Source organism: Heterodontus francisci, chromosome 4 (genome assembly GCF_036365525.1).
Source record: "Heterodontus francisci isolate sHetFra1 chromosome 4, sHetFra1.hap1, whole genome shotgun sequence".
Lineage (NCBI taxonomy): Eukaryota > Metazoa > Chordata > Chondrichthyes > Heterodontiformes > Heterodontidae > Heterodontus > Heterodontus francisci.
The window spans coordinates 13,615,369-13,637,495 of record NC_090374.1 but is presented as its reverse complement, the minus strand read 5'-3'; the positions used below and the strand labels follow the sequence as shown (position 1 = coordinate 13,637,495).

The 22,127-nt window shown below is 48.0% G+C and overlaps 1 protein-coding gene across 2 annotated transcripts in view; it reads left to right on the top strand.

Annotated features, from left to right (window-relative positions):
- LOC137368900 (uncharacterized) overlaps positions 1-22,127 on the top strand; it is a 79,347-nt gene that overhangs the window by 29,612 nt on the left and 27,608 nt on the right. For both annotated transcript variants that reach the window (XM_068029165.1, XM_068029164.1), the window contains exons 3-6: positions 2,913-3,263; positions 4,945-5,052; positions 10,076-10,115; positions 11,336-11,397. In XM_068029165.1, coding sequence (XP_067885266.1) covers positions 2,913-3,263; positions 4,945-5,052; positions 10,076-10,115; positions 11,336-11,397 — 561 coding nt within the window. The remainder of the gene's footprint in view (positions 1-2,912; positions 3,264-4,944; positions 5,053-10,075; positions 10,116-11,335; positions 11,398-22,127) is intronic.

The window sequence follows — 22,127 nt, the reverse complement described above, 5'->3', positions numbered from 1 at the left end:
ACTACATCAACTGCCTTACCCTCATCTACACATCTAGTCACCTCCTCGAAAATTCAATCAAGTTTGTTAGACACAATCTCCCCCTGACAAAGCCATGCTGACTATCCCTGATTAATCCCTGCCTCTCCAAGTGGAGATTAATCCTGTACCTCAGAGTTTTTTCCAGTAGTTTCCCTACCACTGATGTTAGACTCACCGGCCTGTAATTACCTGGTTCTGGGTGCTGCCTGTGCGGAGTTTGCAAGTTCTCCCTGTGACCGCGTGGGTTTCTGCCGGGTCCTCTGGTTTCCTCCCACAGCCAAAGACTTACAGGTTGATAGGTAAATTGGCCATTGTAAATTGCCCCTAGTGTAGGTAGGTGGTAGGAGAATGGTGGGGATGTGGTAGGGAATATGGGATTAATGTAGGATTATTATAAATGGATGGTTGTTGGTCAGCACAGACTCGGTGGGCCGAAGGGCCTGTTTCAGTGCTGTATCTCTCTATGACTCTATGACTATGACTCTATCCCTGCTACCTTTCTTGAATAATGGTACCACATTCACTGTCCTCCAGTCCTCTGGTACCTCTCCTGTGGCCAGAGAGGATTTGAAAATTTGTGTCAGAGCCCCTGCTATCTCTCCCTTGCCTCCCATAATAGACTGGGATACATTTCATTTGGGCCTGGAGATTTATCCAATTTTAAGCCCCCTAAAACCGCTAATACTTCCTCCCTTTCAATGCTAATTTGTTCAAGTATATCACAGTCCCCCTCCCTGAGCTCTACATCTACATCGTCCTTCTCCACAGTGGACATAGATAAAAAGTAATCATTTAAAATCTCACCAATGTCCTCCAGCTCCACACACAGATTGCCACTTTGGTCCCTAATGGGCCCTACTCTTTCCCTGGTTATCCTGTTGCCCTTAACATACTTATAAAACGCCTTGGGATTTTCCTTTATCTTGTCTGCCAATGTTTATTCATGTCCCCTCTTCGCTCTCCTAATTACTTTTTTAAGTACTCCCCTTCGCTTTCTATACTCCTCTAGCACCTCTGCTGTTTTCAACTCTCTGAATCTGCCATAAGCCTCCTTTTTTTTTCTTATCCCCTTTACGGGAACACGTTGGCTCTGAATTCTCACATTTTCCTTTTTCAACGACTCCCACTGGTCTGATGCAGGCTTTCCTACAAGCCGATGCTCCCAGTGCACTTTGGCCAGATCCTGTTTTATCATATTGAAATCAGCCTTCCCCCCTGGGCAGCTGGTAAATTAATTCGCACATTCAGTTAATTAAATAAATCTGGAGTAAAAGCTAGTATCAGTAATGGTGACCATGAAATGACTGGATTATCTTAAAAACCCTTCTGGTTTACTTATTTGGTCTAGTCTAACTGTGAATCCAGACCCACAGCAATGTGGTTGATTCTTATATAAAAGCAAAATACTGCGGATGCTGGAAATCTGAAATAAAAACAAGAAATGCTGTAACCACTCGGCAGGTCTGGCAGCATCTGTGGAAAGAGAAGCAGAGTTAATGTTACGGGTCAGTGACCCTGATTCGGAACAGTTGATTCTTAACTGCCCTCTAAAATAACTACTCAGTTTTTAGGGATGGGCAATTAGTGCTGTCCTCGCCAGTGACACCACAACCTGTGAATGAATTTAAAAAAATACAGTGTCATTCACAGCCTCAGCCTGTCCCAAAGCACTTTACAAACATAAAAGTACTTTTGAAGTTGTAATTGTTGTAATGTAGGAAATGCAGCAGCCAATTTAAGCACAGCAACGTTCCACAAACAGCAATGTGATAATAGCGAAGCAATCTGAGTGATATTGAGGAATAAATGTTGGGCGGGACACTGGGGAGAATGCCCCTGATTTTCATCAAGTAGTAACATGGGATTTTTACATCTGTATAAGAGGGCAGATGGGGCCCTCAGTTTAACCTCTCTTTGACAGTGCAGCATTCCCTCAGTACTGCACTGGTGTGTCAGCCTGGATATGGTGCTCAGGTCTTTGGAGTGGGACTTGATCCCGTAACACTCTAACTCGGAGGTGAGAGCACCACCCACTGAGTCATGGCTGATACATGCAATCAGGCTGCATCTTAAGTGCTGCGCATTGAGAGAGGAGAGACATTCAAGCACTGGAGGTGGTGCAGAGAAGAGCGGCAGATTTCCCCACAACCCAAATTAATCTGGAATACTCCTTTAAATCAAACTGTGTGAGTAGCAATGGTCATGGGTTGAAAGTACTGAACTGTCAAGTGAAGACTGATGTCAGGAGGTTCCCCTTTACACAAAGAGTGGTCAACACTTGCAAAGGGATTTCTGGACAGAGTGATGGAGGGAGTGAAATCCTTGAAATAATTTAAGGAACAATTGCATTCAGCAATGCGGGAAGGGTGTGGGGCTCTGGATCAATGAATTCGAGTAGGTGGACTTTCTAACCTGTAAGTTACTTATGGGTGTACATACCCCACATGGACTGCAGCCGTTCAAGAAGGTGCCACACCACCACTTTCTCAAGGGCAATTAGGGATGGGCAATAAATGCTGTCATAGCCAGCGATGCCCATCCCATGAATGAAAGAAAATGTTTAAAATGATCAGGGTGGGTACTGTAGGAGAATGTAACAGCCTGTCTGGGACAGACCTGCTGAGATATGAGAGTGGAGTTTTTAAGAAATTAATTCTATTGTAAAGTCGAAAAATACAAAACAAATTTAATCTAAAAATTCTGCACACTGATCTGAGCACACTGAGGAGGTCAAGGGTTCTGGGAGCTGGCAGAAAAGTGGAGTTAAGGCCATAATCAGATCAGCCATGATCTTATTAAATGGTGGAGCAGGCTTGAGGGGCTGAATGGCCTATTCCTGCTCCAATTTCTGATGTTCATATGATCCATTCTGATGTCTGTCCTTTCCTCAGCTGCTAGTGGAAATGTCTCAGTGGTGACTGGGACCGAGGGAGCTTCAGTTACATTGCCCTGTATGTTCACACCCAGGAGTTACCGCACCCTGTCCACTGTTACATGGATGAGGAAGGAGCCCTACCAACACATAGTCACATTCAGAGCCCAATCAAATGGATCTTGGACAACTGCAAATGGTGGAAATCGGTACGAGCTCATCGGGAATCCAAAGGAGGGAAACGCCTCAACCAGGATAAACCAGCTGAGTGTGAATGACAATCACACTTACCTGTGTCTGGTGGAATACACATCATTGGACAATTATCAATATCTGATCCAGACTGAGACACAGCTGCAGGTTGTACATGGTAAGAAACCATTCCCACATTCTCCAGTGTATCGAGGTTGTGCAGTGAGGGTCTAACAGTTTTGCTGTTTATTGTATTTACAGTAATTTGCATGTGCTGATCCTTTTAGGTACATTTTGGTATTCAGTATTGAAAGCCATTGAACTGAATGTTACGTGTGTCAGTGTCCAAAGGACCCAAATTTACACTGACATTTAGGTCATCTCTAACTGGAAGGTGCAACAGGATAAGATGTCCCTCTTGATTTAAAAAGAATGTGTGACTCCTTCATCGGGAATGGTTCCATAGGTACTGGTACATTTACCCAAGTGGCTGTCTGACTGTGGGAGGCATCACAGCCAAGTTGGATCCTGTCCTAGCTCAGCATTCACACATGGATTACCGACAGGGAGTGAAAAGACTAAGGAGGGAGAACTGTAGAGTCATTTAGAGCCCAGAAGGAGGCCATTCGGCCCATCAAGTCCATGCCAGCTCTCCTCAGAGAAATCCATAACCATTGCCAATTCTTTTTTATTCAACCCGGGGGTAGCTGGAGCCAAAAGCAACCCTTACTGCTTCCCATCTGAGTCCAGGTGAGTCTGCGCAGGACCCGGGAACTACTCTGTGGGGTCATTTAGAATATCTATCTAATCTTATATTCGGTGTCACACATAATTAAACAGCTGTCTTCCTTGATGTACTGTTATGATCTGGAATGTATTGTCTGAAAGTGGAACAAATTCTTCAGTAACTTTGACAAGGCAATTGGATGAATACTCGGAGGGGAGGAAACTGCAGGGCTATGGGGAAAGGGCAGAGAAGTAGGACTAATTGGATAGCTCCGTGAAAGCATGGCTGCCTTCTGTACTGTGAGATTGTATGATTCTACATGACAGATCCACAGGGCCAAGAAACATTCATCTTGCAGAAAGCAATAGAGGCAGGTGAGGTGGAAGAAGAGAGAGGCCGAGAGCTGCAGATAGATCACAACTTCACTTCAGGGCAGGGTTTATGAACAGACTTCTCAGGACCAGAAACTTCCCCTTCCCCTTACTGAAGTGCAGTAACTTTTGTTATGTAAGCAAATGTAGCAGCCAATATGTGTAATAAAAACGGAAAGAGCTGGAAATACACGGCATGTCTGGCAGCATCTGTGGAGAGAGAAACAGAGTTAACGTTTCAGATCTGTGACCTGCCAGCACTTACTGTTTTTATTTCAGATTTCCCGCATCCACAGTATTTTGCTTTTATTTTAGCTATTTTCTGTTGGTTGTCCAGGACCAATGTTCCCTCTAAATTTTCTTCATTGTGCGTGGCCTGCTGATTTCAATGTGCGGTATGTTCTGGATTGCTGTGCAGCCACACACTCACATGGCTTAGTGGGAACCTTAGCAGGACACCAGCAGAATTCCCTGCTCTCCTTCAAAAAGTGCCTGTCATGGGATCTTTGGCATCTACCTGATCAGGCAGTCGGAAGCTTAGTTTTAAGTCTCATCTGAAAGACAGCACTGCTGATGATGTAGCTCTACACTTCATTACTGTATTGGCTGTTCAGTGTGAATTAGGTGCTCAAATTATGAATGGGGCTTGAACCTCTGGCTTTCTGACACCACCAACTGAACCAAGCTGGGGAATGACTCAAGGGTGAACACATCCTCGGTTTAAGATGTTGTTTATCAATGGTGTTCTTGCTGTTTTACAGAGAAGCCGCCTGCCTCCAGCACCATTCTACTGGTCCTTCTACTGCTGATTTTGCTGCTCATTCTCTTCATCCTCATCATCATTTTCATCATCTTCAGGAAGAAAGGAGGTGGGTTGTGTACAGGATGCAGTCAAATAAAACGATATGTTTCAGTGTTTGAGGGGCATAATGATCCTTGAGTGCACAGGCACCTCAAGCCCTCTTTGCACGGGCTGCTTGAATTGGAGGTGTAAGGTGCCTTGGACACATTATAGAGCTCAAGCTGCTGAGTCCAATAATGTGGGTGATCAATGATCTTGAGAATTTAAAATTCTCATCCTTTTGTTTATGACCTCGCCCTCACTATCTCTGTAACCTCTTCCAGACCTATAACCCTCTGTCTTTGTCCAGCTCTCACCTCTTGTAAATCCCAGTTTCCTTTACCCCACCATTGGCAGCTGTGCCTTCTGCTATTTCGACCCGAAGGTCTGGAATTCCCTCCCTAAACCTCTCCACCTCTCTACCTCTTTCTCCTCCTTTTTTACGATATTTTTAAAAACCTACCTTTTTGACCAAGCTTTCATTGGCCTATTCGAATCTCTCCTTATGTGGCTCAGTGTCAAATTACGCTCCTGTGAAACACTTTATGTTAAAGGTGCTATATAATTACAAGTTGTTATTGAGTGTATCATCATCTGAATGGAGGCAGCTGATGTTGATAAAACAAGGAAGGCCTTTACAACATTGAGACATGCGGCCTTGTGTAAGAACAACAAACCATACAGTCTAAGAATGTGGTGGAATGAGTGTTATCATTTATAGAGTCATCGAGTCATACAGCATAGAAACAGGCCCTTTGGCCCATCGCGTCCTTGCCAACCATAATGCCTATCTATACTAATCCCACCTGCCTGCATTAATTCCATATCCCTCTATGCCTTGCTCATTCAAGTACCTGTCCAGATGCCTCTTAAATGTTGCTACTGTTCCTGCCTCCACCACCTCCTCAGGCAGCTCATTCCAGATACCCACTATTCTTTGTGTGAAAAATTTACCCCTTTGATCCCCTTTAAACTTCCTCCCTCTCACCTTAAATCTATGCCCTCTAGTTTTAGTCACCCCTACCATGGGAAACAGACTCTGGCTATCTACCCTATCTATGCCTTTCATAATTTTATATACCTCTATCATGTCCCCTCTCAGCCTTCTTCGCTCCAGGGAAAACAGACCCAGCCTATCCAATCTCTCCTTATAACTCAAGCCCTCCAAACCAGGCAACATCCTTGTGAATCCTTTCTGCACCCTCTCTAGCTGAATCACATCTTTCCTGTAGTGCGGCGGCCTGAACTGCGCACAGTACTCCAAATGCGGCCGAACCAACATTATGTACAACTGTAACATGACGACTCAACTCTTGTACTCAATGCCTCGGCCGATGAAGGCAAGCATGCCATACGCCTTCTTCACCACCCTGTCTACCTGTGTTGCCACTTTCAGGGAACTATGTCTTGCACCCCAAGGTCTCTCTGCTCAACCACACTCCCCAGGGCCTTGCCATTCACTGTATATGTTCTGCCCTGGCTTAACTTCCCAAAATGCATCACTTCGCACTTGTCTGAGTTAAATTCCATTTGCCACTCCCTTGCCCACTTTCCCAGCTGATCTATATCCTGTTGTAACCTTAGACAACCTTCTTCACTGTCCACTATACCACCAATTTTGGTGTCTTCTGCAGACATACTACTCATTCCCCCTACATTCACATCCAAGTCATTAATATATATGACAAACAACAGAGGGCCCAGCACCGATCCCTGCGGCACACCACTGATCACCGGCCTCCAATCTGACAATAAACCCTCCTTTATAATGTTGATATGCTCCAGGATATGCTCTGCCTCCTATCACCAAGCCAATTTTGTATCCAATTTGCTAGCTCACCCCGGATCCCATGTGTTCGAACCTTCTGGACCAGCCTACCATGCAGGACCTTGTCAGAGGCCTTGCTAAAGTCCATGTAGACAACGTCCATCACCCTGCCCTCGTCAATCCTCTTGATCACCTCCTCGAAAAACTCAATCAAATTCGTGAGACATGATTTCCCACACACAAAGCCATGCTGACTATCCCTAATCAGACCATGCCTTTCCAAATGCATATAAATCCTGTCTCTCAGAATCCCTTCCAATAATTTTCCCACCACTGATGTGGTAGGCTTACCGGCCTGTAGTTCCCTGGTTTATCCCTGCTGCCCTTCTTAGATACAGGCAGAACATTAGCTATCCTGCAGTCTTCCGGTACCTCACCCGTGGCTAACGATGATACAAAAATCTCTGCCAGGGCCCGGCAATCTCCTCCCTTGCTTCCCATAGCATCCTAGGATACACCTGTTCAGGCCCTGGGGATTTATCCACCTTAATGCGCTTCAAAACCTCTATCACCTCCTCCTTTGTAATGTTGATATGCTCCAGGATATCGCTGTTCCCTCCCTTGTACTTACTAGCTTCCATGACCGTCTCCACGGTAAATACGGACGAGAAATATTCATTTAAGACCTCGCCCATTTCCCGTGGCTCCACACACAGATTGCCATACTGATCCTTAAGGGGGCCTACTCTCTCCCTAGCTACCCTTTTGCTCTTAATATACTTATAGAATATTTCAGGATTCTCCTTTATCTTATATGCCAGGGAAATCTCATGGCCCCTTTTCACCCTCCTGATTTCCTTCTTAAGTGTAGTCCTACATCCTCTATACTCCTCCAGGGACTTGCTTGATCCCAGCTGCCTGTACCTGACATATGCCTCCTTCTTTGTCCTGACCAGACCCTCAATATCCCTCGTCAACCAAGGTTCCCTAATCTTACCATCCTTGCCCTTCCATCTAACAGGAACATGCCGGCCCTAAACTCTTCCAATCTCACTTTTAAAAGCCTCCCACTTGCCAGACGTCCCTTTACCTGTAAACAGCCTCTCCCATTCAACTTTTGAGAGTTCATGTCTGATGCCATCGAAATTAGCCTTCCCCCAATTTAGGACTTCAACCTGAGGACCAATCCTATCCTTTTCCACAACTATCTTGAAGCTAATAGAGTTATGGTCACTGGTCCCAAAGTGCTCCCCCACTAACATATCAACCACCTGCCCATCCTCATTTCCTAAGAGAAGGTCGCGTATAGCCCCTTCTCTAGTAGGGCCATCCACATTCTGCTTCAGAAAACTATCCTGGACACACTTCACAAATTCTTCCCCATCTGATCCCTTAGCACTAAGGCAGTCCCAGTCAATATTAGGGAAGTTAAAATCGCCCACTATTACAACCCTGTAATTCCAACACCAATCTGTGATTTCCCTACATCTATGCTCCTCCACTTCCCTCTGACTATTGGGGGGTCTATAGTATAATCCCATCAAATTGATCACCCGTTTCTTATTTCAAATTCTACCCATATGGCTTCGCTGGACATTCCCCCCGGGATATCCTCTCTAAGTACTGCCGTGATGTCCTCCCTAATCAATAGTGCAACTCCCCCTCCTCTCTTACCTCCACCTCTGTCACGCCGGAAGCATCAGTACCCCGGAACATTGAGCTGCCAGTCCTGCCCATCCCTCAACCACGTTTCTGTAATAGCTATAATATCATAATCCCATGTACCGATCCATGCTCTGAGTTCATCTACCTTACCTGTAAGGCTTCTTGCATTAAAGTAAATGCAGTTTAGCCTATCAGACCTTCCACGCTCCCTGTCCTGCCCCTGCCCATCTTCCTACTGGACTTGTTTGCTTTAACATCTACATTTGCCTCAACTATCTCATCGGAGAGACTAGTACTTTGGGTCCCACCCCCCTGCAAGACTAGTTTAAACCCTCCTGAGTAGTACTAGCAAACCTCCCCGCAAGGATAATGGTCCCCCTCCAGTTTAGATGCAACCCATCAGTGTAGCAATGATATTGTGACAGTTCCAGTAGAGCGATGGTTATGATGTCCTAAGATATGTCTCTATGTTTGAACGACACCTTGGAAAGGGATCAATGTAAACGCGTTGGCTTTTCTCGGAGATTTACTGGCCTGGTATCAGAGATGAGGGTTTTCAGTTATGTGCAGAAACCAGAGAAGCTGGGGTTGTTCTCCTTAAAGCAGAGAAGGTTCAGGGGAGATTTCATAGATGTGTTCAAAATCATGAAGGGTTTTAATAAAGTAAATATGGAGAAACTGTTTCCACTGGCAGGGGGTCAGTAACCAGAGGCCACAGATTTAAGGTAATTGGCAAAAGAGCCTGAGGTGACATGACATTTTTTTCATCTAGCGAGTTGTCCTGGTCTGGAATGCGCTGCCTGAAAGGGCGATTGAAGCCGATTCAATAGTAACTTCCAAAAGGGAATTGGATATTTACAGGGCTTTGGGGGAAAGCTAGGGGGAAGGAACTGATTGGAAAGTTCTTTCAAAGAGCCGGCACTGGCACAATGGGCCGAATGACCTCCTTCTGTTTTGTAAGATTCTTTGATTCTTCTGAAATGAACAAACATTTTAAGAAATCAGAGAAAGGGCAGTGGGCAAGGGCAATGCAAAAGAACAAAGACAGAGAGAACTGGCGGTGGAACAGTTTGTGTGGCAGAAAGTGTTTTGTTACTCTTCACTCGGTGTTGGGATTCCTGCTGTTGGCAATCTGGTTTGGTCAATAATTGATATTGGACTGGACTATGTTGGGTGGTCTTGAGAAAAAGAATCTAAGGATCATATAATAAAACCCCAGACCTATCCAATTGTGCAATATGTATGTATTGATGAAAAGGGTTGGTTTGGCCTGATACCCTTCCAATAGTGGAGTTTATGTAATACATTTGTCAATATAATGTGATCAACATGTTAAAGGTAGTGTGCAGGATTTAGTGTGTGCTTCACGTGTACGCCATTGTATAAAATTCTAATTGGCTACATTCTTCACATTCACTCATGGCACATGGAATGATATGGACCAATCAGTGAACATGGGCTGTGGGAGGGGATTAAATGTGTGGGTAGAGTCCATGATGGGGTAGAGTGTAGATGGGGTGTGGCTTTGATTAACTTTTTTATCTTTCATTTTCTAATGCTCCAGATAAGGATTTCAGTTAATCAACTAAATATTTACTCATCATTTTTATCTCTTTAGGATGTTCATGGCTAATAGGGTGCATCAGATGTACAAAAAGGTAGGATGATTGTCTATTAATACATGCAGGGTAGCTTAAGTTCCCTGGTCCAGAGTTGAATTGAACATCTTTTGCTCACAGATAAGAGTGCAGCCTGATGGTGATGAACTGTGAACACGGATTGTCCTTTCAAAGCAGCTGTTCAGGCACTTGCTGTGCGGAAAGTGATCTGAAAAGGCTCTGAGATGAATCACAGGCTAATCGTTACTGAGCAAAAGCTCCCAATTGCCAGGATGCTTGTAAATCTCTGACTCCAGATTCACCTGTGAGCTTCCTTCCCCAAATTAACCTTTAATTCACCCTCAATCAACTTCACAAAGACAGATTATCTGGTGATTGACATATTGCTGTTTGTGGGAGGTGCTGTGCGTGCACTGGCTGCTGTGTTTGCTGCATGACAACAGTGACTACACTTCAAAAAGTATTTCATTGGCTGTAAAGCACTTTGAGATGTCCGATGGTCGTGTAAGGCAATATATAAATGAAGTCTTTTATTTTAGTGTAAAAATGAGGTTCTTGCTCATTTTTATCACTTTCGACACTGAGTTGTAGTGGATGCCTGCTGGAGGGAAAGACTTTCCTTGATTGAATTGTTATCAGTTGCGGTGAATGTTTGAGTATAATATGGAAGTGTGTCATTTTATAGTATTTTTGAATATTGTTATTTTCTCCCTTCCCCTTCAAACAGCTGAATTTCCACTGGGTGGGAGGGAGTCACCCGATCGTCCTCCATTTTCTAGGGTTTCAGCAACTCTCCCACCAAAGTTACGGCAGACGACTTTGAAAAGCCGCTGCAGAAATTTATCTCTTATCTCCAATAACCCCCCCATTACTGCCCTAGAACCAGTTACTGGAAGGTGCATCAAAGCTGCCTGGAATCATTTGTTACCTTGATTTTTTTTCTAGTTTCTGCAGCCCTCCCAGTGTTGCAGCTGCTGACTATGCCCTGGGTTCCTTGGATACCAGTCACACTCTGGTGCCAAGCTGAGACTGTGAGCAGTGGTGATCTATTCACCTGCACTAAGTCTGATTGTGTCCACATCCCAGCATCTGCAATTTCCAGCAGGGTTCGATCGATTAACTGTGTTACTCACTCTCAGAAATCTGTTCTCTGTATAACATGAACAGGAAGATGATGTGTACACAGGATGTTCCTTACTGTCACCTGCAATTATTCCATTAGCTTTCTCTGAATATTTCTGTCGCTGGTTTTTTTTCAGGAAGGATCCAGATTCATCCAGCATTGCCGGGACCGATCAGACCCACCAGCAGTCTGCACCAGGTACCGTCTACACTCCAGTTAACAGATCAAAGTCCATTCAGACAGTTTAGCAGAGAGAGTTTACAGAATATCTACAAATAGAAAATACTGGACAGATATTCAGGGGCAGATTCTCACCTTCATTATCTGAGTGATAAACTGATGGGACAGATTGATGACCCTTTATAGACCCTGTCCGAATTTCATACTATTGAAAATAATTGAGTGTAAATCAGGTTTGTTCTATAAAGGGCGGGTGATCCTCTCTCGACAATTGCCCAGGCCGTGAAGGTGAAAATCCTCCCCTCAATCGCTGCCTCTAGATTATTTTTTGGACAATAACCATTTCACATTACCTGAATCCTCAGGTTGAATTACTGGCTGAAACTCTCTCCTCATCTTCAGTCATCCAAAAGACTCCCAATAGCTGTGCTGGGAGGGGGAAAGCAGCATCTAACCAAGGTTCATCACACCATCTCCTGCTCACTCCGCAGAACCATCTCCTACTCTCACTTATTCTTTCTCTGTAAACTGTACAACTCCTCCCTCAGTTTTCCCTTCCTGCTACAGTCTACAGGTTTATAAACACCATTCTTGGAGTCGCCCGCCTGCTACACTTTGATTTACCTCAGTTTTTGCAGAGGAAGTTGAAAGTGGGACTGTAGATGTACCTGAGGGAGGGAGGGGGTGAACGAGCCACAACCAGAGAGAAATATTCAAAACCACATTGTGCTGAAAGAGTTAACAGAACTGATAAAACTCACTGCCGAATGAAGGGGCGGGGGGAGGGGTGGAGACAGAAGGTATTCAGGGCACTAATTAATATTCCAGAATATTTACTCATTCCTCTTGATATCCCATGCATTCTACTCCCACCATCCTGTCACTGCCCAGACTCTTCAATATCCTATCTAGTGTAATTGCACTCTCTACTGCTCCACAACCATAACCTTTGGTATCCCATCCAGTCTAATCCCACTTTTCTGTTCACTCCCCACACCCTTCAATGACTCACTCGGTCTATCCGACTCTCCTATTCATTTCCCATACCCTTTAATTACACACTTTGAAGCAGTTGTCTAATTCCTCTTGAAAAGGTTTGTTGAAACCTTTACCTGAAGTGACCACCTGCAGAATAAATCGAAGGCTGGGATTTTATCTGGGTCACAGGGGTCTCAGCCACCAGTTAAAGCCCCAGCGAGAGCCCTGCGTTGCCTCCTCTGGGGAAGTCCTGCCATATTACGTGCCAGTTAGGCACTCAAGTAGACAGCGGCGGGCCGTCCCCAGGATGAAGGAACCCGGTGGCGGAAGTCCTGCCTGCTGAGAGCTGTTAGCCAGTCAGAGGCTGGCAGCTGTTTAACTGAGCAGCACCACCACAGAGGCTGTGGCAGCTGCCGGCACTGAACTCACCGGAGGCACTGGACCCAGGCCACAGGTACGTCACAGCGTGAGGGGTTTCGCGGGTTGGGGGGGTCACAGGGAAGGGTGTGTAAGGGATCGACAGTCAGGGCAGGGGGTGGTTCTCAGCGGGCACCCCCCCCCCCCCCCCCTTTCCAATTCTCGCTCTCTCGATCAAGCACTCATTGTCCTTTAATGAGGGACACTCCCACCCCAGAGCCAGCAGGCAACCCACACAAGTTTGCTTGGCATGCTCCATGTGCGGTGATAGGCCCGCCCCCAGTGCCCCCCCTCCTCACCCACCCCACGCCCACTGGGCTAATTCCAGTTGCCCCCGCCCCGGACTAAATTTGATGGAGGTGGGAAGGTGGCGGGGGCCCCACTGCCACCATCCCGCCCGATTAATGCTCTCCCTGCCTCCAAAGTCGCCCATGGGGAGAGCATAAAATTCCCCGCAAAGATTCTGTCTGTACAGATTCTGTAGGAGAGTTTTTCCCAAAACTCGAAGACGTGAGCCGATCAAATGTCATGCCCTTTAAAAGGGTCACCGTGGCTACATTGCAGCCGGTGGGGATAAACGTGCTTTTGTTTTGCAGAAACACATCAAAGTGGCCTAAATGTGCTTAGACCTTTTTATAGATAACATAAAGTTTTATATCATTAAAAAGGACATATTACAGATGGGTCACAGTGACCTGTATTTATTACTGCTTCTAATCTAGACGCTTGGATTAATACAGCAGGTTAGATCAGAAGTTTAAATTCCACCATGGCAGTTTGAGAACTTGAAATCATTTCATAAAGAAATCTGGAATTGAAAAAGCTGGTATCAGTAAATGACTGTGAAGCTGTTGGATTGTCAGCAAAGCATGACTCGTTCGCTTATGTCCTTGAGCATGCATGTAGTCCTGTGTTGTCGCTTCACCCAGTTAGCATCTCATTTTCAGGTATGCCTGGTGCTGCTCCTGATCAAATCAGGGTTGATCCCCTCACTTGATGGTAACGGTAGAGTGAGGGATATGCCAGGTCATGAGGTTACAAGATTGTGATTGAATACAATCCTGCTGCTGATGACCCACAGCGCCTCATAGATGCCTGTTTTGAGCTGCTAGATCTGCTCTGAATCTATCTCATTTAGCATGGTGAGGGAGGGTGGGAGGTGGTAATCTGCAGGAGGTTTCCTTGCTCATACTTTATTCTTCTTTGACTTTTCTGTAGCAGTTTGATACAATTGAGTGGCTTGCAGGCCATTTCAGAGGGCAGTTAAGGGTCTAGAGTCACAAGAAGGCCAGACTGAGTAAGGATAGCAGATTTCTTTCCCTGAAGGATGCTTATGAACCAGATGGGCTTTATAACAATCCAGTAGTTTCATGATTATCATTACTTTTTATTCCAGTTTAGTTAATTAATTGAATTTAAATTCCATCAGTTGCCGTGTTGGGATTTGAACTCATCTCCCGAGCATTAGTCCAATCCCCTGGATGAGTCCAGTAACATTGCCACTACACTACTGCCCCCTATGTACTTTACTGAAGCATCAGCCTAGATTTTGTGTTCAGGTCTCCCGAGTGTGGATTTGAACCAACAACCTTCAGACTCTGAGGCGAGTGTGTCATTCATCGAGGCACGGCTGACACCTAAGGACAAATATGTCGGACGAATAACACTATTTCACTCCTGTTTGTCTTACAACACAAGACAATTCCTGCACCTACGCTGAGATTGACACCAACCGAACAGGTTGTGGCCATTTCGGAGACATGGGTAGAGCAGGGGCAGGAATGGATGTTGCAGGTTCCGGGATTTAGATGTTTCAGTAAGAACAGAGAAGATGGTAAAAGAGGGGGGGGTGTGGCATTGTTAATCAAGGAGAGTATAACAGCGGCAGAAAGGACGTTTGAGGACTCGTCTACTGAGGTAGTATGGGCCGAGGTTAGAAACAGGAGAGGAGAGGTCACCCTGTTGGGAGTTTTCTGTAGACCTCTGAATAGTTCCAGAGATGTAGAGGAAAGGATAGCGAAGATGATTCTCGACAGGAGCGAGAGTAACAGGGTAGTTGTTATGGGGGACTTTAACTTTCCAAATTTTGACTGGAAATACTATAGTTCGAGTACTTTAGATGGATCAGTTTTTGTCCAGTGTGTGCAGGAGGGTTTTCTGACACAGTATATAGACAGGCCAAACAGGGGCGATGCCACATTGGATTTGGTACTGGGTAATGAACCTGGCCAGGTGTTAGATTTAGATGTAGGTGAGCACTTTGGTGATAGTGATCACAATTCGGTTAGGTTTACCTTAGCGATGGGCAGGGACAGGTATATACCGCAGGGCAAAAATTATAGCTGGGGGAAAGGAAATTATGATGCGATTAGGCAAGATTTAGGATGCGTAGGATGGGGAAGGAAACTGCAGGGGATGGGCACAATCGAAATGTGGAGCTTATTCAAGGAGCAGCTACTGCGTGTCCTTGATAAGTATGTACCTGTGAGGCAGGGAGGAAGTTGTCGAGCGAGGGAGCCGTGGTTTACTAAAGAGGTTGAAGCGTTTGTCAAGAGGAAGAAGAAGGCTGATGTTAGGATGAGACGTGAAGGCTCAGTTAGGGCACTTGAGAGTTACAAGCTAGCCAGGAAGGATCCAAAGGGAGAGCTAAGAAGAGCAAGGAGAGGACAAGAGAAGTCATTGGCGGATAGGAACAAGGAAAACCCTAAGGCTTTCTATAGGTATATCAGGAATAAAAGAATGACTAGAGTTAGATTAGGGCCAATCAAGGATAGTAGTGGGAAGTTGTGTGTGGAATCAGAGGAGATAGGGGAAGCGTTAAATGAATATTTTTCGTCAGTATTTACAGTAGAGAAGGAAAATATTGTCGAGGAGAATACTGAGATTCAGACCACTAGGATAGATGAGATTGAGGTTCACAAGGAGGAGGTGTTAGCAATTTTGGAAAGTGTGAAAATAGATAAGTCTCCTGGGCCAGATGGGATTTATCCTAGGATTCTCTGGGAAGCCAGGGAGGAGATTGCAGAGCCTTTGTCCTTGATCTTCATGTCGTCATTGTCGACAGGAATAGTGCCGGAAGACTGGAGGATAGCAAATGTTGTCCCCTTGTTCAAGGAGGGGAGTAGAGACAGCCCTGGTAATTATAGACCTGTGAGCCTTACTTCGGTTGTGGGTAAAATGTTGGAAAAGGTTATAAGAGATAGGATTTATAATCATCTTGAAAAGAATAAGTTCATTAGCGATAGTCAGCACGGTTTTGTGAAGGGTAGGTCGTGCCTCACAAACCTTATTGAGTTTTTCAAGAAGGTGACCAAACAGGTGGATGAGGGTAAAGCAGTGGATGTGGTGTATATGGATTTCAGTAAGGCGTTTGATAAGGTTCCCCATGGTAGGCTATTGCAGAAAATACAGAAGTATGGGGTTGAAGGTGATTTAGAGCTTTGGATCAGAAATTGGCTAGCTGAAAGAAGACAGAGGGTGGTAGTTGATGGCAAATGTTCATCCTGGAGTTTAGTTACTTGTGGTGTACTGCAAGGATCTGTTTTGGGGCCACTGCTGTTTGTCATTTTTATAAATGACCTGGATGAGGGTGTAGAAGGGTGGGTTAGTAAATTTGCGGATGACACGAAGGTCGGTGGAGTTGTGGATAGTGCCGAAGGATGTTGTAGGGTACAGAGGGACATAGATAGGCTGCAGAGCTGGGCTGAGAGATGGCAAATGGAGTTTAATGCGGAAAAGTGTGAGGTGATTCACTTTGGAAGGAGTAACAGGAATGCAGAGTACTGGGCTAATGGGAAGATTCTTGGTAGTGTAGATGAGCAGAGAGATCTTGGTATCCAGGTACATAAATCCCTGAAAGTTGCTACCCAGGTTGTTAAGAAGGCATATGGTGTGTTAGCTTTTATTAGTAGGGGGATCGAGTTTCGGAGCCACGAGATCATGCTGCAGCTGTACAAAACTCTGGTGAGGCCGCACCTGGAGTATTGCGTGCAGTTCTGGTCACCGCATTATAGGAAGGATGTGGAACCTTTGGAAAGGGTGCAGAGGAGATTTACTAGGATGTTGCCTGGTATGGAGGGAAGGTCTTGCGAGGAAAGGCTGAGGGACTTGAGGTTGTTTTCGTTGGAGAGAAGGAGGAGGAGAGGTGACTTAATAGAGACATATAAGATAATCAGAGGGTTAGATCGGGTAGATAGTGAGAGTCTTTTTCCTCGGATGGTGATGGCAAACACGAGGGGACATAGCTTTAAGTTGAGGGGTGATAGATATAGGACAGATGTTAGAGGTAGTTTCTTTACTCAGAGAGTAGTAGGGGCGTGGAACGCCCTGCCTGCAACAGTAGTAGACTCGCCAACTTTAAGGGCATTTAAGTGGTCATTGGATAGACATATGGATGAAAATGGAATAGTGTAGGTCAGATGATTTCACAGGTCGGCGCAACATCGAGGGCCGAAGGGCCTGTACTGCGCTGTAATGTTCTAATGTTCTAATGTCCGCAGCTGCACCTTAATGGTTTAGAGCTGTTTTTTATTTTATATTCAGATTTCATCTTCCAACTAACAGAACTTCTTGTTTTGGTTAAAGGTGGCAAGAGATTCACAATCAGTGCTTCAGAAGACTGTGAGTGAATATCTCTGCTTATATATAAAAAACATTTGTTTCAAATCTATCCCTATGGGTGTTGGAGCAGCAGAGAACTGTTTTTTGCTTAGACTGTTGGGGAAGGGAGGAGGTGCGGAAGATCCAGGGGTGGGGCTGCCAAATTCTATAGGGAAGCCCGTGTACTTGCTCTTGTGTTTACCTTCCATCCTGCACAAAGGGGGCTCCCTCCCCACCCCCAATTGTGTGGCTCGGGATGGCAGGAGCTGGCCGGCTGAAGAAAGTCTTCACAGTTTTTAGAGAACAGCGGAAAAGGAAAGAACCGGGCGGCTCTAACTGACCCGGGCGAAGAACACTCCGCTAACTGGAAGACTGGACTGTAGACTGTAGACTCTACAGTGAGGTGCTCCAACCACGAAACACAGCAACATCTATCCTCTCCTCTCCTTGTCCTTTTCCTTTGCACCCGTATTCTCCTCTACCCCCACCACCACCCCTCCCATCATATTGCTTTAGTTTAAAAACTGTTGTTAGCCTAATTTCTTAAGGGTGGGCATGGTTCTGCGACACGATGGCAAGACCCTCTTTGCCGGTGACAGGGCTTTCTCGCACATATGCTACTGCAGCTGTTGCCCCGTCACCGTTTGCTCTAATAACATCAAAGCATTGAGTCAAGAGCCAAGTCCATCCGAACATGACGATAGAGGTTTGTGTTAAGTCAATGGCCAGGTTTGTTGGCCCTTCGGCCATTGTTGCAGCCTCTATAATGTACAGGAAGGCAGTGTTTTTCCTGAAGACCGAGCGGGTGGTGACCCTGGCCCTGAGCAAGCGGCTCACTGTGGCGGGATCTTTCTGCCAGTGGACCCCCTGGAGGCCATTGCACAACGGGTCATTTTGTCAGACGTCCCACCCTTCATTCCTGGTGAGCTCTTCCTTCCCCACCTGCACCATCTGGGGGAAGTAAAGACAGGGCTCACCTCAGTCCCGCTCGGTGTTCGGGAGAACAGCCTCCGGCATGTGTACTCCTTCCGCCACCAGCTATTCATGCAGCTCGCGCGGGAGGATATCACAGATGGCCATTTTAATGTAGAGTTCCAGGGAATGGCCGACCACGTCTTCTGGACCTTGGACTGGGCACAGTGCCATGTCTGCAAGGGGGAGGGGCATATTCATAAGAACTGCCACAACCTCCCGGCCGCCAAATTCACCTCGGCGGCCCAGGGTGGCACCGCTGCACCTCCTCCCACTCCCCTACACCTCCACCAGACACCGTTCAGTCGGTGCCGGAGGCTGTGGTTTTCACGACCTCCGGTGAGGAGGGGGGAGGGTACCCGTCCAAGTGGGAAGGAAGGCGCGGAGGAAAAATAAACAATGAGGCGCGTCCCTGGACACTGTGGTACAACCCGAGCCTGAGTTCAGTGCAAGGCCCGCACCCGGGGAATCCACCTGCCCCAGGGCTGGGCTCAGGCCCAGGGTGACTGAAGAAAAGGAGGGTGCGGAGGCAGAGGCCTTTGATGACGTGGAGGTCTCTGAGCCTCTGCGCCCAACTGGGAAAAAGAGGAGAAGGCACCCCTCCAAAGAAGTGGTGCAGGGCCCATCTGTTGGAGGGGAGCTGTCTCCTGGTTTGTGTCCCCAGGTTCCCCCTGCCACCACCACTATCAAGGCTGCAAAGCCTGGGCAGGAGCTCCCGAACCCCCAGGATGGAGGGGAGGGGGCGAGCCCCTGCACATGAGGCCCCTCCTGTGGGAGCAAATGGAGCCCTGCGTTTGACAGGGGAGCCTGGGGATGCCTCCCATTCTGCCACTGGGTCAGGTGTCCTGAGTGGAGAGGAAGGCGAGGCCCCAAAGGGCCAGACTCCACCACCAACCAGGAGATACCCGACCCGGTTATAATTGAAAATGCCGCCGCATCTGCTGGGTCTGTGGGCTCTGGTGGAGCGGGAGATGGCCTCCTCTCTCCGCCTCCGGTTTCAGCTCCAGCTGGATTTCCGGTGTCGGGAACTTCCGTCTCCCCTGAAACACTCATTGGCTTGGGGATGGAGGTGGAGGGGGTTCCTGAACCGCTGGCGCCCATAGGCTCCAGTTCCGCAGGAGAACCCAGAGAGGTCTCCTCCGTTATCAATCCTGGGGGTGGGATTGTGACGGAGGCGGGACCAGCTAGTGCGGCCGGGACGTCCGCCCCACAGTGTGCAGTGGATGTGTCGGCCGCTGGTGGTGACGACCTGGAGGAGCATGGGGACACAATGTGGGGCATGGAGGACGACCTTGATTCCATCGCCAGTGAGCTGGTGGAGTCCCTCGTGCCTCCCAGTAAGTCTCCTCTCATCTCCACAGCGGAACTCCGGGATTTCCTCGTGGCATGCAGGGGGTGCCGCAATGAAGTTCAGCTGGCCATCAGCCTTTTGTTGAATCTGGCGCTGATCATCCAGTCTGTCCATGCCGCCCTCAAGAAAGTGGGGAAGGGTGCAGGCGTGAAACTGGTTGAGAGGCGCCGATTTAATGCGTTCCTCAATGGGTTGCTGGGGGAGTGGAAGGCGAGGTGCACTTCCGCTCCCTCCTCACAGTAAGGTGTTGGTGACGGTTTTTAAGTACCTCTGACATGAAGATAACCAAAGCCAGCCTCAACATCAACGGCAGCAAGGGGTCTCTCTGCAGATTTCACAATCTCTCAGTCCTCAGGGAAGGGAGATACGCGGTGAGCTTTCTGCAGGAAACCCACACTGTTCCGGGAGACAAAGCCACCTGGCTCCTGGAGTGGCAGGGTGGGGTCTACACGAGTCGCCTCACCCCTATTTCTAGTGGGGTGGCTATCTTGTTGGCCCCGACTTTTCAGCTGGAGATCTTGAGGGTCAAGGAGCTCGTGCTGGGCCGCTTGCTCCACCTTGCTGTTCACCTGGGTAGCGTGCCTCTCCACTTTGTGTATGTGTACGTGCCCAGGCCCGGTGCGTGCAAGCGTGCTTCTTTGAAGAAGTGTCCGCTCTCTTGAGCTCTATCGGTAGCAGCGAGTGCATCATCCTCGGGGGGGAACTTAACTGTACCCTCGAGGTGGGGGATTGCTCCGGTCCCCTGCGCGGCCAAGGGTCGGTACAGAAGTGATCACTTCCCTCAACTTGGTGGACGTCTGGCAAAATCCCGACTCCAGCGCCTTCATGTGGAGGTCTGGACGAGCAGGGTTCCGAATCGACCGCCTCTACTTTTCACAGGTGTACGTCTCCCGCGTCTCGGCGGCCTCCATGCGGCTGGTGCCGTGCTCGGAGCACCACCTGGTGTGGGCGGAGTTCGCTCCGCTCCGCATGCGGGCGGGGTCCAAGTACTGGCTGCTGGAGGACGAGCGATTCCAGGACTCGTTCCGTCGATTCTGGGCTGACTGGAGAAGGAAGCAGGGGGGCTTCCCCTCCTTGAGGCTATGGTGGGATGTGGGCAAGACTCACATCCGTGTCTTCTGTCAGGAGTACGCGAAGGGGTCGACCAAGAGGTGGGAAGCTGAGATCGGGTACCTAGAGAGGAAGGTGCTCAACTTGGAGTCCCGCCTTGGTCCTGCCATCGCGAACCCGGCCCTGTGGCAGGCGTACAAAAAGGGCGCGCTGAGGGACCTGCAACTCATAGGGTCCTGAGGCGCGTATGCGAGGTTGCGGATCCAGATCCTGGAAGATTTGAACCACACCTCACCCTTTTTCTACTTGCTGGAAAAATGGCGGGTGGTCCGTAAGCAGCTCATTGAGCTGCTGGCCGACGACGGATCCTCCATCATGGATCCAGAGGGAATGGGCCTCCTGGTCCGTGCCTTATACAGTGCGTTGTTCTCTCCGGATCCATCCAGCGAGGACACGTGCAGAGTTTTGTGGGAGGACCTGCCGAAGGTCAGCCTGGAGGACGCCGAAGGATTGGAGGCTCCGCTCACGATGGCAGAGCTGACCGGTGCCCTCCACCAGCTCCCGAGGGGCAAATCCCCGGGGCTGAACGGGCTGACGTGGAGTTCCTCGGGGTGTTCTGGGACGTCTTGGGGAATGATTACGCGCGGGACCTAGGGGAAAGCCTGGCGATCGGGGAGATGCCCCTCACGTGGCACAGGGCGGTCATCGTCCTGCTGCCGAAGAGGGGCAATCTCCGCTTGCTTAAAAACTGGCATCCGGTCTCCCTCCTCAGCACGGATTATAAGATTTTTGCCTGGGCTATGTCTACCCGCCTGAGCTCCGTGCTGGCCCACAGAATCCACCCCGACCAGTCCTACACGGTCCTGGGCCTGTCCATCCAGGATAACATCCACCTGGTTCGGGACTTGATCCATCTTTCCCAGAGGACTGGTCAGTCGGTCACCTTTCTCTGCCTCGATTAGGAGAAGGCGTTCGACAGGGTGGATCACAAATACCTTTTCGGGATTCTGCGTGTATTCGGACTCGGGCCGCATTTTGTGGCCCGGGTCCGACTTTTATACACTGCCGCAGAGTGTTTGGTCAAAGTTAACAGGTCCTTGACAGCGCCCCTTTGCTTTGGGAGAGGAGTGCGTCAGAGATGCCCCATGTCCGACCAATTGTATACCATCTGCGTGGAGCTGTTCCTGTGCCTGCTTCGCAGGAGGTTGACGGGATTGGCTCTGCGTGGGATGGCCATGCGGGTCATCCTCTCGGCTTATGCCGACCACCCTCTCGGCTTATGCCGACCACATGCTCCTCGCAGTCACAGATCCCGTTGACTTGCGGAGGATGCGCGACTGCCAGCAGACCTCCACGAGGATCAATTGGGAGAAATGTTCCT